Source organism: Zootoca vivipara, chromosome 8 (genome assembly GCF_965207765.1).
Source record: "Zootoca vivipara chromosome 8, rZooViv2.hap1.1, whole genome shotgun sequence".
In the NCBI taxonomy this organism is placed as follows: domain Eukaryota; kingdom Metazoa; phylum Chordata; class Lepidosauria; order Squamata; family Lacertidae; genus Zootoca; species Zootoca vivipara.
Window position 1 is genome coordinate 9,792,344 of NC_142591.1, and position 18,669 is coordinate 9,811,012.

General features: G+C 43.2%; 1 protein-coding gene across 4 annotated transcripts; it reads right to left on the reverse strand.

Moving 5' to 3' along the window:
* Positions 1-113: 113 nt before the first annotated feature.
* LOC118090403 (sodium-dependent neutral amino acid transporter B(0)AT3-like) lies at positions 114-18,547 on the reverse strand. 4 transcript variants are annotated; one of them, XM_088676198.1, is made up of 13 exons: positions 17,478-18,547; positions 16,891-17,278; positions 14,723-14,863; positions 13,235-13,372; positions 11,263-11,444; positions 9,996-10,106; positions 8,965-9,077; positions 6,870-6,998; positions 6,352-6,502; positions 4,961-5,165; positions 4,110-4,269; positions 2,114-2,270; positions 114-463 (listed from the first exon to the last, which is right to left on the reverse strand). In XM_088676198.1, exons 2-13 carry the CDS (start codon positions 17,090-17,092, stop codon positions 281-283), a joined length of 1,872 nt encoding a protein of 623 aa, XP_088532324.1. In that variant the 5' UTR covers positions 17,093-17,278; positions 17,478-18,547; the 3' UTR covers positions 114-280. The 4 variants fall into 4 exon arrangements, with proteins under 4 accessions (XP_088532324.1, XP_088532326.1, XP_088532327.1 ...); XM_088676200.1 differs by lacking the exon at positions 14,723-14,863; XM_088676201.1 differs by lacking the exon at positions 16,891-17,278 and having other exon boundaries at positions 17,478-18,546.
* Between the last annotated feature and the right edge of the window lie 122 nt (positions 18,548-18,669).

An 18,669-nucleotide genomic window follows, 5' to 3' on the forward strand; every position in this document is an offset into this window, starting at 1 on the left:
GTCTCAGCCCCCACACCTGTAATATAGGGATTAGAATGTGGACCTGCCTTTCATGCCTTGTGTAGTAAGACTTACAAGATAATTATGTGTTATGTATTATGAACATTCTTGAGTGCTATATATAAAGATGCATTTATTTAGAAAATGGTTTTACATAGAAATCCTTACATTCTTACTGATTGAATACCTTAAATTTGAGGGTATATGTGTGGGGTTTTTTATTGGTCAGGATAGGATGGGGAAAACAAGGGTGACCAGATCACCGAAACAAAAGTTAAGATCAGGCGCTACCAGTGCTGGTGTCTGGATGTGTTATTTGTAGCTGTTTCTTTTCCAACATAATTCTCCAAAATTGGTAAATGGCTCCGAAAGGGATCATCAAACATGGTACAAATTCCAGCATCTCAGAGATGACAACAGCCCAGATAGGATACTTTTTTGTCTCTTTTGCAGGAAAATGTACCTTTGGGAGAAACGAATGTATTGCATGAAAGCCACACTAGCAAACCAACACCAAACCTAGGTTTATGTATGAAAGCCACACTAAACAGCACAATCTTCTATAATAATAATAATAATAATAATTTATTATTTGTATCCTGACCATCTGGCTGGGTTTCCACAGCCACTCTTGGCAGCTTCCAACAAAACTTTAAAATACGTAAAATTCTAAGTATCTCCCTTTACTCAGAAGTAAATCCCATCAGGTTAAATGGGGATTGCTCCCAGGTAAGTGAGGACAGGAATTACAGCTGATTAATACTTCAAAGTGGGAGCTAAGCAAAAGTTGGCAATGTTCTAAAAGGGAAAGGAAAGACTCCTGAGTTGCATGCAGTGTAGGGCTAAGACTATGGCTTTATCAGCACAAGGATGTATCCTTACATGATGGGATGTTCTCCTCCTCTTCTCCCCTTGTGAACCCCGAGCAAATTTTGGGGTGCCATGGGAGAAGGAGAGGGGAATAAAGTCCCATTGTGCTAGTGGTGTGTTGTGTCTAACAAAAAACACTGTTTTTTATGAACACTCCTATCACACAAAATGGTAAAATCTCTATGTTTAATGTTGGCTGGGACTTGATAGCAAACAGTTATCATCAAGGCTGATCATCTGAAAACTCATGAAGCTGAACAGATCTAGGGCTGGTCAGTGTCTGCATGGTTGACTAGCTAGGAACCACAATGGAATCCATCTGTCTTGAGAGAAAGTGGAAGAGGGTGCCTTTGTGGGTAAAGTCAAACCATTAGAGAGTTACAGCGCCTACTGTGGCTGTAGAGACCGATACAGAAAAAGCATGTTTGCTGCTACAGGTGCACTATGGCATTCCTTCTGAGTCCCACCCCCAGCGGTCATTCCTCCTCTGTCCACTACTGTAGATACACACTCTGTCTTTCTCCAGACAATACCATCTTGTGAGAGGTACATACGCAAGTTTGTTGGCTCACTACACATACAGCAGACACACACCTCCTGTGCCCCACAAAGAAGAAACAGCCCAGCAAGCATGTAGGGTTCTGTAAAGCCTGTTTTAGCTTTGTGTCCTAGATGGCAAGAGCCAGGAGCACTGTCAAGCCCTTGGTGGGCTATAGTATATGACTGATGGCATCTTTGGGCTTGGTGTGTAGAGGATGTTTGTTTATTCAACCTGTTTTTAGGTTGTTCTTCAGGAATGCTCTTAGAGTAGCTTACAGCAGAGTAATAAAATCAAAATGTAGAACCATTAATTAAATGTCTGATTGAAAGAAAAGAGGCAGGACAGTAAAAAAAAAGGCCAACATGAAGCATCCTCAGTTGATTATACTTGTCTAATAATAATAATTTATAATTTTATTATTTATCCCCCGCCCATCTTACTGGGTTCCCCAAGCCACTCTGGGTGACTTACAGCATACCTAAAAAAACCCGAAGCATTAAAAACCTGATGAGGTTCATTAGGTGCAGGACCCCCTAAGCCCTAGTGTACCATCGGTGATGGCCCAGGAATTCTGTGCTTAAGCAAAGCATCTTTATCAATTCAGGAGTTCATAGCTGCAAGATTGGAGTGAGAGCTCAACCCCCACCCCAATGCATGCAAATTAGGGAAATACTAGTATTGACTTGTATAAAGGTAACTTACATGATTTGGGTTCCAAGTATTGTAGGTTGAAGCTGGCTCAAGAAGTACATAGGAAAAAAAAATTAGGAGCATTACCCCTGGGGAGAAAAATTGCCACATTGCCTTCCAATAGGCTTTTAGTGGTCTTCCTGTCATATCTTCCACATCTGCACTGATTCTGTTAATGAAATGGATATATTTAATGAGGGATCTGTGGAGAATTCACTTGCATGTAACCTTATTAAAAATGAAGCCAGTTAAACTTCTGTTTCTCCTCTGACCGCATGCATGCTCATCAATTGATGAATGCAGAACAAGTAGAGCAGCTACATAAGCATCACTCAAAAGAGGGAAATGCAAACAAAAGAGGATTCAGGCTTGTGTGAAACATTTATGTGCTAATTTAGAAATGATTTCTGTGACTGAAATAGAAATGTATTACATGTCTCCATAGTGGGGAAGACTGACCAGCTAGCCTGTTCCGTCTCCTTTCAAGGTGTTAACTGCCCATGGGAAACTTTGAAGCTTCTCCTCTCCCTGCCTAGAGTTCTTCATCTTTTAAACCAGAGGGATTTTGAAATGAAGGACTACCTCAAATATAGATCTATCCTCTCTGACAGCTGCTTGGGCTTTTAAGTAGGCCACATGAACCCTTCCCCCACCCCCACCCCCAATCAAATGATCGTTTGCATAAATGAATTAAACACAACAGATAGGAAACCTTTATCCTATTGCAAATTGTGGGGTGTATATCGCCAAATTATGACTAAGGCTGCAAACCTTAGCTGGGATCTTATTCCCACTGAATGCAATGGAATTTATTTCTGAGCAGGCGGACATGGGATTATACTTCAAATACAATAACCAGGTATCTCTTGCTGCACCTAGGCCAGTAAGAGATCAGGCAGACAACCTCACTTTTGACTTTCCTGCTTCTCTTAAAGATCTTATTATGCCATCAGGCCTTCATTGCTCTTTAAGGTTTTGATTAGCTAGCTACTTCCATAATTATTTGTACTGCTTACAGTTGTATTTTATGTTAATGTTCATCACCCCAGTGTTTTATTTGGCTGTACAGAAATGCTTTAATAAATAAGTAGACTAAATAAAGGTTTGTTGCTTAGACTGGTGACTGGGAGCAGCCGCCAAGACCACATAACACCGGTCTTGAAAGACCTGCATTGGCTCCCAGTACGTTTCCGAGCACAATTCAAAGTGTTGGTGCTGACCTTTAAAGCCCTAAATGGCCTTGGCCCATTATCCCTGAAGGAGCGTCTTCACCTCCATCGCTCTGACGAGACACTGAGGTCCAGTGCCGAGGGCCTTCTGGTGGTTCTGCTTACAGTTGTATTTTATGTTAATGTTGTACATCACCCCAGTGTTTTATTTGGCTGTACAGAAATGCTTTTATAAATAAATAGACTAAATAAAGGTTTGTTGCCTAGAATGTTGTTTTCACAGGATAAAGGAGGGAAATAGAAGTGTCACACCTCACCAGCTTATCAATGGGCTTGGTTCTCATGATCCACTGATGAGGGGTGCCAGTTTCTGACTGCCATTTAAAGCTTGCAGAAATTGGAACAAGTTCTCACTGGTGCTGATAAACCTGTGTCCTGGGCTGTACCACTTCAAATAGCAATGGCTGTTGGTGACTGTACCTCTTCAGACTGAATTCCCCTCATATTAAACATAATGGCTGTTTTGAAACACTACCCACTAAAGCAGTCTGAAGCAGTTCAGATTAGACACCAGTTTACCTTGTAAACCCTCTTCAAGCATTAGAGGTAGTTTCCACGTAAGTGGGGGAGCAGGCTGGGGGGGGGCAAGGCACTCCATCACTATAAAATCCTGATTTGCATTACAAGATGTAGGTGGATTAGCCTAGCTTCTCCATCGTGCGTTCATATTTTAATCTAAATGCTTAGTTATGAATACAGCCTCATGTGTTCATCTGCCTTGACTTGCTTGTGCACCTAAGGACTTATCCAGATACATATGCGAAGAAACATAGCCTTACCTTTCCATTCCATAAAAAAATGCAACACCCATCACTTCAAAAAAGGCAATGACGAGCAAAGGCATGGTCCCCCCAAAGGCATCAAACATCTCAAGCCAGTAGTTTCCTGATCTCAGAGTAAAAACCAGGCCCAGGAGAAAGGCAGTAAGGCATATTAAACCTAAAGACAACAACATTCATTAGTCAATTAACACAAATGAAATAAAAGAAAACCTAACCATTGGTGTTTACATGTGCATTTATAATCAGTCCCATTACGTCTGTTCAGTTCTGCCTCTCCCCTATCCTTAACGGTTAATGGGTGCAATGTGGCATCATTAAGACTATACAGTTTCTGCTCCCCAGATTATTGTTAATTTTTTTATTACTGTTTATTAATTTATATACCACCCTTCAGAGATATCAGGGCAGTTCATAAGATGAAAAAAGCAAAAAAAAATAGAACAAAAACGAAACAATAACCCCTGCTCCCACAAACACATTTAAAAGGTCATAGAATTAGCCCAAGGCCTGGTTGAAGAGGAACTTTTTTTGCCTGGCACCTAAAGGTGTATAATGAAGGTGCCAGCCAAACCTCCCTGGGGAGGTTAATGAATCTAGAAAGAACATATCTTGAAACAATGGAAGCAGCTAAGAGAATGAGCAATGAGCCAGGATGTTCCCCCTCTGAAATACTGTCTCGCCCACGAACCCTATCTCAGCTCCCATCTGCAATACAGAGATAATGTTAAGCTGCTGTTGTTTACGATTGCTGAAATAATGTATGAGAAGCAATTTGAACCGAGTACAGCACCATATTAATCTTGAGCATGGTTATCAGCAAAGGAAAGTATTTGAGGAAGATGCCTTACCGCATACAGTCTCCTTGCATATGTAGCTAGACACAATACGAGATTCTGTGAGAGGCGTCAAGACACTTTGAACAAGTCCAAACATGGAAGTTATACCAAGATTGAACAGCATGAGAAAAAACAGAATCGCCCAAGTGTTCGATCCAGGCAACTTAATGATGATTTCAGTGAACACAATAAAGGACAGGCCGGTTCCAGAAACACTCTGCAAAATTCACAAATAGTGGTAAAATCTGTCAGATTGATTTCTAAATGTCATTTATTCTAATGCAAAGGCAAAATGTTGTAATACACTTAGCCATCATCTGGAATAAGATACAGTCATTACCGATGACAAGTTCTTATTGGGGTGGGGCGGGGAAACCCTCTTGACCTTGACCCTCAAAACCTGAGATGTGCATTTTTAGGACTCACCATGTTTTAGTGGTGGTGCTGTGGGTTAAACCACAGAGCCTAGGGCTTGCTGGTCAGAAGGTCGGTGGTTTGAATCCCCGCAACAGGGTGAGCTCCCGTTGCTTGGTCCCTGCTCCTGATAATCTAGCAGTTCGAAAGCACCTCAAAGTGCAAGTAGATAAATAGGTAACGCTCTGGTGGGAAGGTAAACGGCGTTTCCATATGCTGCTCTGGTTCGCCAGAAGTGGCTTAGTCATGCTGGCTGCATGACCTGGAAGCTGTATGCCGGCTCCCTCGGCCAATAAAGCGAGATGAGCGCCGCAACCCCAGAGTCGGTCACAACTGGACTTAATGGTCAGGGGTCCCTTTACCTTAAGTTGCCATAATCTGTTTTATCTGTTTTTAGTGTTGTATTTTAAATCATTGTCACTTGCCCTGGGAGCTAAGGGTGAAGGAACAGTAATAAAATAATAATAAAAGCAGCCACCTAAGCTCACAGGTTGCTTTCTGTGGTTCTTTTAGTGCTCATACATGCAAACACAGGTATGGTTCATGTGTGTCTCTGTAGAACTATAAGGCGAAACTTCTCAAGCTGCACTAGAGTTTTACCCTGAGCCCCATCTTCTTTGTGCAAGTATTTGTGACTAAAAAAGTGGCCATGGAATACCCCAGTAACAGTAGTTGTGGTGGGGAAGGTAGATTGTGTTTCTTCGGAGATAACCAGGCAAACAACCTGTGGTCTCTGTGCATTCATACATATAGGTAGAGTAACAAGCTAGTTTACCAGAGACAGAGCAGCTTGTATGAAGCCAAAGTGCTAAACACAGCACTTCTGAAAGAATTTCCTGCCTGGGCCATCACATCAACAGTAGCTGAAGACCAAGGGCTGTGACCACCTTGCAACATGGCAGAGGTCCAGAGAAGACCCGTTCCATTCCATGGCAGACCCATTCCAGAGAAGGAAGCCCCATTCATTCATAGCAATGCAAGTACGATACCTTATCAAGGAAATACTGGAGATCACAATTTGCCAGCCTGAGAGATGCAAGTTTATTGATATCTGTTCCATTCAAATATCTGAGCCAAAATGCGCCACTGTCTACAGTGATGTTGTCGTTCCTGAATACCTTGGTGATGTATTTGACATTTCTGTCAGTAAAATCAGGAATGATACAAATTATTTGCATTGCCACAGTCCCTAACAAAAACAACAGCTATTAGCTTCAAATAGGGGCAGGCCAGGGGCAGTACTGGTTTATGAGCAACCACTGACGTGCACAGGGACCCGGAACGCAACCCCCACACAAAAAGGGAACATGCAGGATTGTATACTTTTTGTTCTATGCTACAATCTTATTTTAATTCTGCCCTCTGGGGTCCCATAAGGTGGTTTAAAGGGGGGGGGGGAAGAGAGAAATGACACAAAATTCTAGACAATGAAAAAGAAAAATTGTGAACAGAGGGCTTGGACCAACACCTTAAATTGGTCCCTAACTGTGAAACTTGAACGGCTCACCTTGCCAAACAGTCTTCATAGGCCATTGTTGCTTTGAACCCCAGAATCGAAAAAATTGGGATTGACGCAAACAAAGACGTCATAGAGTTTACTGCTGCTATCATGACAGCATCCAGTTCACAGTCATTTCTAGGAAAAACAAGTACAAAACAACCCGATTAAATGTTACAAAGGACAGCACCGATTCTATAACATCTAATGTTGTACATTTATTTTTTATTTCAAGTACTTGTACTCTATTCTTCACTGAATATTTTCAATCCCAGAACAGTAAAACAAACAAGAGATGGCATGTTGTCGCAGAAACTACATAGCTGGAGGCACTATTGGAATATATCCTTTTTGTCATTGTTATTGCACGGTCAGGCGGATCCCCCAAAACCCCAGGCAGCCCCCGAGCAGAATAATGACACCAGACAATGTTCTATGGGATTAAAATTGGCCACAACTTTATTAAGATTCAGATGTAGGGAGACCATGGCTCAGGCATTGGACGTTTATCCTTCCCAGCCCCCAGCCCGGGGTCTGGGTAATTTCTGGGTTATCCAGCATATGTGGTGGTTGGGTAGCTCTGGAGAATATATGTTCAAGCAGATAGCTCACCCCCCCCTTTTCGTGGGCGTATGGTCAATGCCTCCCCCTTAGACCCATTTTCAGAAACCCTGGTTTCGCCGCTACAATGGGGTGGGGGGGGTCACCCCTCCACCCCACCCCCATTCTGGTAAATGACTAAAGGATTCCACCCAAGGCCTACACCTGCCAAAGTTGTGACGAATTGCTACGGGAAAGGCAAAACCTGCCAATGCAGGGAAAGTCCTTTCCAGCCCTTCAACAGTGGCCTTGTCGTAGCAGCGCCTGCGTGCGTGTTCGCCTGCAGAAGAAAAAAGGGGTTAACCTGTTATGTAAGCATTAATTTTGAGAGTGGAGGGTGGGAAAGCTCTGGAGCCGTTGGCTGCTACCCAGGTATGTCTCGCCTTCTGCTGTGTGCACTGGATGGTTACCTCCTCCTACCTGGCCAATCCCCCCTGGCAACACCTCCTCCAGCTGGATTGGACAGCTGGCTGTGTGGGCGGAGACCACAGTTACCCAGTCTGCGAAGGTGGTGCCAGCCTCCGAACCGCTAAGGGTTGTCCAGGGGTTCCCAGGGGCTGTGCGTGACCGCGCAAAATGTGCGCCCCTTTTTATATAGGGAACCGTCATTATTATTTATTTATTTATTCCCTGACAGGACTTAAAGAGGCTTACAGTTTAAAAACATGAACCACTAGAGGGAAAAAATTGTCGAAATACAATTAAACATGGATAGAATGAAAACTATAAACATGTAAAAAAAATGTTTAAAACCTACCAATAATTACAATAAAAATTGTCCTCAATTTTTTTGTGTGGGAAAGAGAAAAGAGCAGGCAACCCTAGAACAGAGTCTGAAAAAGAAAAGACCTGACTAAAACTCTGAAAATCCACTGAAATGGCACTGGGGGTTCTAGAAATCTACTGGAGGAGGAGGATCCGTCTGAGTTTTGATGCTGTATATTTGTGTAAATAAAGCCTTTTGCCACAGAAATGTCAGTAAGACTCTTGAGATCTCATTCAACAGAAACCAGCCCTGGTACACGCATTGGAATCCCTGAAATCTTTCATCATTCTGGGAATGGAGAGGCCCCGGATATTATACATTTATCACAATTAGAGCTCACTTTTCTCCAAAGGATTCCAGTGTAGCATACAAGCAAGTTATGCTGCTTTATTCTCACAGGAACCTTAAGGCATAAGCTATATTGAGAGCATGCAGCCACCTCAGTCACTTGCCTTCTCATTAAACATAAAGTATTGCATCTCAAACGTAGCTGAACTTTGCCCAACACTGGCATTGCAGAAAGAACAATAGAGAGCATCTTTGGGACTCTCACATAGGGAAACATCAAGCAAACAGAGCCAGCTGCTTTTCCTGGGCTCCAGTGTGGGCTAAATGATAATTGAGTCTTGTCTCCAGAGATCAATGAGGCGCTATCTCGTAGAAGTATATTTGACTGCATCAAACAGCTCCTCTCCACATTGTGAGCGAAAGCTAACACAACTGCAAGATTATACCTACATTGACGGGTTGTAGCTTGAATATGCTATGAGTCCCCCAAATCCTAAAGAGAGAGAGGAAAAAATCTGGGTGGCTGCATCAAGCCAGGCACGTGGATTTTTGATCTTCTTGAGCTATGAGAGATACAGAGACAGAGAGAGCTCAGGGATAAACACAATATTAGTCTCATAATTCCTGTGTATATTTCACTGGTACAGGCCTTCCTGGCAAGTAGTGGAAAATTAGTGTGTTTTCTGAATTCAACAAATTCAGAACAGAACAATGCATTATACTGGCAAACAAGTGTTTCACAAACTGCCTGCTGGGGGCTTGTTGGGAGGGGGAGAATCAGTGTGTAGGAGAGAGCGCTTAACTCTTTCCATGGTTGGTGATACTCCCTTACAAATGCTCACTAGGGTGCTTTTACCTTCACTTGGGCGTCTTCCAGTCTTGGACCCTGCCAGACAGAGAAACAAAAAGCAGCCAAGGGGAGCATTTGTAGGGAATAACTGGTGGGCATAAGGAGGATTAAGTAACTGCCCACTGGCTTCCTCTGCAAATGCATCTCTTCCTCTCTGCATTTGCCCCAGCATTACATGTCAAATACAGAACTGGGACACCCCATGCTTGCACAATGAAGTGTAGTTCTGCCCTGGCTGCCTAGAAATAAGATTTGACCCAGGGTTGCCTATATTCATGAGTTCTGGAAATGGGCACTTTTTACACAAATTTCTGTTTTTCATAGATTCCAGGGGGAGTTAACAAAGTACAATTGCCAGAATGTGTGTGGATCCCAGCTAGTATTAAGTGGTAAGCAAGGAAGCAGCATGGAGGAAAGTTTAAAGTTCAAAGCCACCTCTAAAAGACCAAACAAAATAAAAAACATTCCTTCCAGTAGCACCTTAGAGACCAACTAAATTTGTCATTGGTATGAGCTTTCGTGTGCATGCACACTTCCTCAGACCAACAAGTGTGGTCTTTCTTCTAAAAGACCAAATTAGACTTTCCGTACATCATCTGGAACACCAAGGATCAATTGAATAAATACTTGCATTAGGAGTCATGAAGTAGAGTAATCCGTGAACGGCTCCTGGGAGAGTCAGTCCATAAATAAGGAATAATGTTAGAATTAGGTAAGGAAATGTAGCTGTGAAATATATTGCCTAAGAGGAAGAGCAAAGCAGAGAAGAAAAATGTGAATGTCAGGAACAGGTGAAGGCAACACCATGAAACAGATACTGTGCACACAAAATTATTGAACAGTTGGCAGCTGAATCCAACTCCATGATAAACTCTTTTTGTTTAGGGTGGTTTTAAGAAATGTAGAAGTTCTGTCTGCCATGTTTGAGCTACAGCAGCTCAGGAATGTGTGTAAATTGCCACATAATGGTGTCATCCAGTATGGTGCAGCAGTGGTTAACATGGCAGGCAAGAATTGAGGAAACCTGTGGAGGTGTGCTCCGCAGAAGTGCAGGGAGGTGGGGGAAGTGGGGGCCCCCTCCCAACATTTTGTGCAAGTTGGTGCCTATGGCCATGAAGCTCACTGGTGACCTTGAGACAGTTCTCCAGTCCAACCGACTGATTGTGACCAGAAAAAAATGGTGTGCAAGAGTAGCGATGAAAAGTAGGATACTAATTAAAGAGGCAAGCATGCATGTATTAACCAGCTTCTGCTCTGTTGCAGGGAGGGGGAAAGGTAGAAAACACCTTGTAACAACTTAAGGACCAACACTGTAGGCTACAGTTGTTTTATTAGGTGCATAAAGTCACCAGAGAATGCTGCGTTGATCCATACATCCAGAATTTCCTGAACATAACTGGGATTCATTATCCGAAAATAGTGTCTAAATTGGTTAAAATGTCAGGGCGTATGGTAGCCAAAAAGCTCAACATCTTTGCCCCCAAAAGCAATATATTTTTCAACTGACTATTCATTATGACATTTTATGATGCAGTCCGAGTCAGGCCATCTAAACTGTTGTTCCTTCCCAAGGTACTTTAGCCCTGCGGTCTAGTGGGAACCCTTGTGTTCCTTATAGTTGTACTTTATAGCTAATTAATCCATAATTTTCTTCTCATTTGCTTTACGTATTTGCTGATCAAACACATGCAAAAAAATACCTCCTGCATATGGATTCTAACCTAGCCTCCTCCCAGACACATTGGTTTTCAATGGGCAGGTGCCTCTTAAAAAATATGATACAACATTCGTTCATGTGAGTTGCCTGCTGTCTCACGTGGTGGTCCAAAGATGGCTTTACCATCTCAATGAGGACCAGGTCAGTGAAATACAGGTGTCCTGTAATAATCCCTGCTCACCTTTCCGGTTGATTCAATTCCTCGTATTGTACAAATGTACACAATTATCCAGCAGGCTGCCAAACATAAAACCAGCCACCACTGTTGGGGGCCACTGTGTCCAATATCTGTGCTTATGTTTAAAGTGTACCTATACCAGAAATAATTGGTAGGTGTGCTTTTGTGACATTCTTCAATAAGCTCTGAAATAACAAGCACAGAAGGCATTATCAAAACAGATAGAATCATAGAAGAGTTAGAAAGGATCTTGATGATAATCTAATCCAACCCCCTGCAAGGCAGGAAAATGCAGTTGTCCCATACGGAGATCGAACCTGCAATGTTGGTGTTATCCGCACCATGCTCTAACAGACTTTCCTAATAGGGTGCCATCCAGATGTTTTGGACTAGAACTTCCATCAGCCCCAGCCAGCACAGCCAATGGTCAGGAATTCTGAGAGTCGTAACCCAAGGGATCGTGGGAGTCGTAGTGCAGTAACAGCTGGAGGGCGTCTAGTTCTCTCACACTTGCTTTAAGTTATTGGCCCCATCAACACAGCACTTTAAGGGAATATAATGTATCTAAAAAAGGGAAGTAATGACTTATGTTGGAGATGCCATAATGAAACCGGTACATACATCCATATCTGGTGGAAATGCAAAGAAATAAAGCCTTATTGGGAAATGATTTATAAGGAATTTAAAAAGATATTAAAATATCCATTTAAGAAAAAAACCAGATTTATTTTTACTGGGAATGTTAGACGATGAGATTCTACGAAAGGATAGGTGTATCTTAATGTATGCAACGGCAGCGGTGAGATTATTAATAGGAAAAAACTGGAAGAGCAAAACGGTATCAATGAAAGAGGATTGGCAATTGAAAATGATATCATATTAACCTGGGAACAAAAGAAGCAGAAATCAAAGGGGGGAAAGAGGGGGGGGGAGAAAAAAGATTGAAAAAAATTTCAAGGTTATATAGCAAATTTTATAGAAAATGCCGACCTCTCAAAAGATTTATGAAGGCTCACAATAATATATATTAAGATATAATCAGAAATTAGGTATATATATGAGCAAAAGAACAAAAAAAGGCGCAATATGAGATTGGCTGGAAGCACTAAAGGGTGGGGGGAGGGTTGGTGGTGGTAGGGAGAGTATAAGTTTGTATTAAAGTAAATTTAGTATTTTAGTTAAGTTTGTATTTCAGTTAATTTTAATTAAGTTTTGAATATTTTATTTTAATGTTTTGCTTATTACTTGGTTATTGATTGCAAATCGCAATTTTTTTGTTTCATAATTTCTGTAAACTTTTGTGAATTGCTAATAAAATTTATAAAATTAATTTTAAAAACACAGCACTTTAAACCATTATTAAACTAAGCTATGTCTTAAATGTGAACTCTCTTCTCCTTCATTCAGATGGGCAGAGTATAAATAAAAATATTATTATTCTACCTCTGCTGCATTAGTATGCCGAGTGTATAGCTCAGTTCATATCCTATTCCCTTTTTGTACAACTTACAGGTACAGCTTTCTCTGTCCTTTTGTCCTTTTGGTAGCAGCAACAAACAGACAACACAGTAATGTTAGCAAAACAATGAAAAGGTAAACCACCGTGAAGTGCAAATATAGCCTGGAGATTCTTGATAAATGTTGCTATTTTGGGTGTTTTCCATCAAACCAGCTTCAACCCAAAAAGAATACTTGCAGCCACATTTGATGTGCAGTTCACAAATGCAACCTGACACACAGACAAAGCTGATAATGTTTGCATAGCCTACACAGAAAAATGTGCACCTCTAGGGGTTTGTGTCTACTAGACCTTGCCTATCCAAATCTATGACTAGGGCCAAAGGAGGCATGGCAGGGACACACCTGGGTCTGACAATTGCTGACTGTGGCAGAATTCAATGCGGTAGTTGAAGGATACATACAAAAACAGATACCGTACTAATAACAGAAAGAAGCAAGAGACGTGGGAACTCACCTGGTTTGCTGGTATCTGTTGGGCAGAAACTCCAAGGTAATGGGGTTCGAAAAGAGTTTATAAAATACCACGTAATCAAGGCCAAAAGCATATTATAATACGCACTCACTAGGAAGGACACTATCATAGAAGTGTAACCTGTGGAATATACAAGCACATGCAGAACTGGCATAACAAAGACAATTGCTGCTTAACATACATATTGCACGAGTCTGATTCGCACAATAGAAAGATCAAATCCAATTACTACCTGAACTCTGGCAGTATGGAAAATAACATTGATCTGTGAATTAAATGTTAGTGCTAACAAACCGGGGGGGGGGGGGGGAGGCAATTCCCATTTTGCCTCAGGTGGTGAAATCGGACAAGCTGCCCGAGTGGCTCTCTTTATCCTCCAGACCAGGGGTCGGCAAATTAAGGCCCACGGGCCGTATCAGGCCCGATTGCCCTCTGGATCTGGCCGACAGACAGTCTGGGAATTGCCGCTTGGATTGGCGTGATCGTTCGGGCTGTGCCATTCCCCCCCCCCGGTGCCTCCCCCCCCCACACACACATACCGTGGTGGCTCCTCCCTCCCGGCTTCTCCCTGCCCTGCGGAGGAAGGGAGCTGGGCTTTGATTAGTGCCAGCAGCCAGCCAATCCAAAGCCTCACCACCAACTCACTCGCCGCCCACCTGCTGGCCTCTCCGTCCATAGCTGTGCTATGGGCATTGTGACAGGCACAGGGCTTTGGCTGGAGCTTGTTGCGCCTGCTGGCCCTGCGCCTGGCATCTGAGAAAGCTGGCCCAGAAAGGAGAGGCGCTACCACCGGCTCCCAACCGCAGGCAGAGTGCCGGAGGAGGTAGGAAAGCAGGGAGAGGGGCTGGGGAAGAGAGGGGGAGAGAAGCCCCTCTCCGCTACATGCACGTGTGTGTGCGTGTGTGCGTACGTGTGCACGCACAGTCTGGCCCACCACAGTGTCTGAGGGTCAGTGAACCAGCCCCCTCCTAAAAAAGTTTGCTGACCCCTGTTCCAGACAGATAGGCATGCAACTGGCTGAGTTTACTACTACTGGGAAACGGGTGACGCTGTGGTCTAAACCACTGAACCTCTTGGACTTGCCAATCAGAAGGTCGGTGGTTCAAATCCGTGCGACGGGGTGAGCTCCCATTGCTCTGTCCTGCCACCCTAGCAGTTGGAAAGCAGGCCAGTGCGAGTAGATAAATAGGTATTGCTGTGGCTTAGTCATGCTTAGAAGTGGTTTGGTCATGCTGACCACATGATCCAGAAAGCTGCGGACAAACCCTGGCTCCCTTGGCCTGAAAGCGAGATGAGTGCTGCAACTCCATAGTCGCCTTTGACTGAACTTAACCGTCCAGGGGTCCTTTACCTTTTACCCTACCTCTGCTGGGTTTGCTATTACAGCCTCATATAGCCTGTGCGTTTCCAGGAAGGAGCAATGATTAGAAGATTGTATATTCTCAAGTAAAGGCAGTTGCAGAAACCTACCCAGTCCTGCCAGGTAAGGTGAGATGTGCGACCAGAGTCGAACGGTGCCTTTTTTCAAGCGTTGCCCTATAGCTAATTCAAGAAAAAATACAGGGATGGCTCCCAACACAAGCGTGGTCATGTATGGAATCAGGAATGCTCCTAGAAACACAATTTCCAAGCAGTTAGCTCATAACAGTGGCATAGTGTGGGCTGCCAGCGCCCGGGCAAGCCCCTGATACAGGCGAAGCACACCCCCAGCCAAGTGGGGCCTTGCTGTGCCAGCTGCCTGTCCATGCTGGGGCATGTCTGGCCAGGCCAGGCCGCACTGGGGACGCCCCTTGTCACCTCCCTGTGCTCCATGGGCCTGGACTGCTTTGCTGCCTTCGCCAGGGTGGGGAAGCCAATGCCTGGGGGGTGCCTGGTTGTGCCCCCTCAGAATTCTGCACCTGAAGCTACGTCCCTTGGCCCCCACATACTACGCCACTGCTCATGCCCTCCTCCATCTCTAACTTTCTACTAGTATTATCTTCATACCAGCAGCATTTGTTAGGTACATATGTTGTACGTAAAATAATTATTAACCAAAGCAAAAAAGCTGTAGCAGTTGACCGAGAGAGGTTTGTTTTTTTTTCATATCGTGATCAACTGAGGTAAGAAAACCTGGGGGTGCTACCTTAACTGTTATAATATACAACTTGTTAGAGGGTTTTTTGTGTTTTTTTTACTGTGGCATGCATTGACAGCACATCTAATTGGTGGGGATTAAACTGCATAAATTAGACCTGCTGTAGAAGATCTAGAAGGTGAAAGTCGTGAAAAAATTGCTGTTTTTGCAGTTACATTTTAGCTTGTTTTTATTCATTTCTTAACATTCTGGAATTTGGGGGGGGGGAGCTCTCTGTAAAGAATCCGTTCTGGACAATGCTTTCATGATTCTGTCATATGATACTTCAAAAACTCAGAAAGCATAAAGCATTTATGCCTCCCCTACCAATCATTTACCCTGTCCCATGTTAGTGTTCCTAAAGGTCATATAGTGGTAGAACAAAATGGCTTTGTCTCTTTTGATTTGGCAGTGTTGTTTTCTAAAACCAAAGTTAATCAACTTTGAGGGGAATCAGCTAGAGTCAGCTCAAGTGTTCATAGCTCCCTTGGTCTATGTCTAAATTATCTGCCTTCCTTGAGAAGCAGAAGAGATTGGCAAAAAGTTACGAGGAATGATGCTGCAAAGGAAGTTGCTCTTGGACAAAGTAGCTTGTTTCTAATTTCTTCACTTTTCAACAAGGAATAATATGTATTTTAAAATCATTTATCAGTGTTAAGAGTCAAAGTACAGAAACATCACTTTTAAACAACTCTTATTGTCACAGTTGCCTAGAAGCAAGACTATTTATTTTATCATGTTTCTTACCAATAAAAAAACTTTTAAAAATCCATGTCCATTTAGTCCAAGAAAGTAAACAACTGGATTCACTCAGGCATTAAATCCATGCAGTAAAACCAAATCAGTTAGTAACAATGGATAACAATCCCAACAAGACTTAAAGCTTGGGTTGTAAGTCATTCAGTAATACTATTAAGCTCTGCATGCAAATCATAAGAGTTGCAGTGAGGCATTGAAGTTTCAGAAAAATTAGGGACATGTTATCCCCAATGTCTCTGTGTTGTTGTTTTGCTCTGTGCACTTAGCCATCTGTCATTCATGAGGAAGAGCAGGATATAAATGGAATTATTTATTTTATTTAGCAACACAGTTCTCCAACCCACCAAAAAAGTACTCCCCCCCCACTTTTACAGCTCCTGTGAGAGTCTCCTCCCTCTAGTTGTCATCTGCCACAGCTGAGGCCATCAGGTGGAGAGTAGTAACACATAAGTACATTTGCAGCTGCCTCTGCAGAACCTTTTTAGGCCACCTCTGTTCCCACCTCTGACTTTTTTTACATCTAACATAGAGCTCCTTAATCTACCTAATGGTTCACCACCCAGGCTAACACATCACTGGGAGGCTACTAGCCTGGCTATTCCGAGAATTAGAAGCATTGATTAAATTTTAACAGTTGCTGGATCCAGAGATTAGAGGGGTGTGGCACACCCCAAACACGTATTATTTTAGAACAAGAGGAGCTTGTCATAGTTTAGTCTGAACAATCACACAACTAATCAATAAAAGGCGAGTTTTCTCTTACCTCCTCCATAGGTTTGGCACAAGTATGGAAAACGCCACACATTTCCAAGACCCACAACAAATCCAGCACAGCTTAAAAGGTACTGCACTTTACTATCCCACTTGGGCCGCCATTGGGAGTGTTTAGAGCAGCTTTCAGGTTCATCAGTTAGCGTCTTTACGTCATACTCTTCAACGGCAACTTTAGGTTCATTAGTTGCCATCTTTACAACCTCTTTTTTTCCTTTCACCACATATTTCTCCAATATTAGCAGCAGCCCGGCAACTGAGCCTCCTCACTGACCAAGTAAGTAGCAAGGGGGAGGGGGCAGCAGAGGAATTCTGAACAATGGGTGGAACTTCCATCTGCGACATCACACCAAAGAATCCAGATAAAACAACCTAGCAACCTACAGCCACACAAATTACAGAGTTGAGATGAGGCACTGAAGTTAACAGAAAAATTCTTATCTCTTGGAAGCAGTAAAGATATAATTTAACCTTTTCTGTCTAAACTCTAAATTTTATTACCTTTCCTAATGTTTCCCTCTTCCCCTAGCATAGGAAAAGGGCCACACATTTGGTAAGTTTAAAAAATTGTTTACTTACACACTCTTCAAAGGTCAGGTTCTTGTGTTTCCAAAAAAGGTTGCTCAGGCAGTAATATTCACCTTAGTTACAAAGTGGCAGAAGTTCCTAAATTATTGGTAGAGGAACTCAAGAATGGATGCTTAGAGCCACGCAGTTGAGCTGAAGCAAGCAACTCTTCACATGTTGAGCATCTCAAGTAAACTGGAGAACAAAGGCTTGATTATGTAGTTCCTCCCAAGGTGAGGGGAAGTAGATAGTTAAGCCTGTCAGGACAGCATACTCTATGGTATTAACCCCTTCATGAATTAATTAAACTTAAGCATGTTGGTTATATGAAACTGAATATCCCACAAACCCCTTCTCAATAAATGAACCACCGGGAGTCCCATCTTAACTCAAAGGTTCTCAAAACTGTCTCTTGCTCGGGGATTGGTCAGAATATCGACTGTCATTTCTTTGGTTTGATAATACGCCAATTCAACAAGTCCATCTTGTACCATGTCATACACATAGAGGTATTTCACCCCAATGTGTTTGGTTCTTGCATGAAACATCTCGCTTTCAAAGAGTCAGCATCAATGTATCCTAATAGTTTTGGATTGCTGTTGACCTGCAGTTTACAGTTCATGACTTCCTTTAAGTATCTAGTAATTCCCTGCATAGCGGTCCAGTCCTTCTCAGTGAGAGAGCTAACATCCCTGCTTAGAATTCCCATTGCCATTGCTAAGTCAAGTCTGGTTGTTGGGTTAAGTCAGGGGTAGGCAACCTAAGGCCCATGGGCCACAAGCGGCCCACAGGGGTCATTTAACCGGCACATGAGCCGCCCCCGAACTGAGCCGCGCTCTCAGAGAGTCCCCACACGCTGCGCTAAGCCGGCACAGCGTGGCGCGAGGACTCATTTCCACGGGGCCAGAAATCACATCTGAGCGGACGCCGGAAATTGTCGGCATGTGCACGCTTACACACACACACACACACACACACACACACACACACACACACACACACACAATCTGGCTCATGGAGAGATCTCCCTGGAGTGACCCAGCCCAGGCGAGGTAGACCTTGCCGACCCCTGGGTTAAGTACACGTATAGCATATGACTTCCCCCAAATCCTGCAAACTGTGTCCCCCAGGCCCCACCCCACCCAAGCTACAATTGCTTAATACACTTTGTCTCAATCTGCTTATAGGAGACAAAATGCCTTTA

What these genes read in the sequence shown, in the direction of transcription:
- LOC118090403 (XM_088676198.1), bottom strand. Translation starts at nt 17,092, where the DNA reads ATGGCAACTAATGAACCTAAAGTTGCCGTTGAAGAGTATGACGTAAAG. An exon ending in TTTTTTTATGGAATGGAAAG is followed by an intron (nt 2,271 to 4,109) that starts GTAAGGCTATGT and finishes TTTCATTAACAG; the next exon opens with AATCAGTGCAGATGTGGAAG. An exon ending in ATACTTGGAACCCAAATCAT is followed by an intron (nt 464 to 2,113) that starts GTAAGTTACCTT and finishes TTTCTCCCAAAG; the next exon opens with GTACATTTTCCTGCAAAAGA.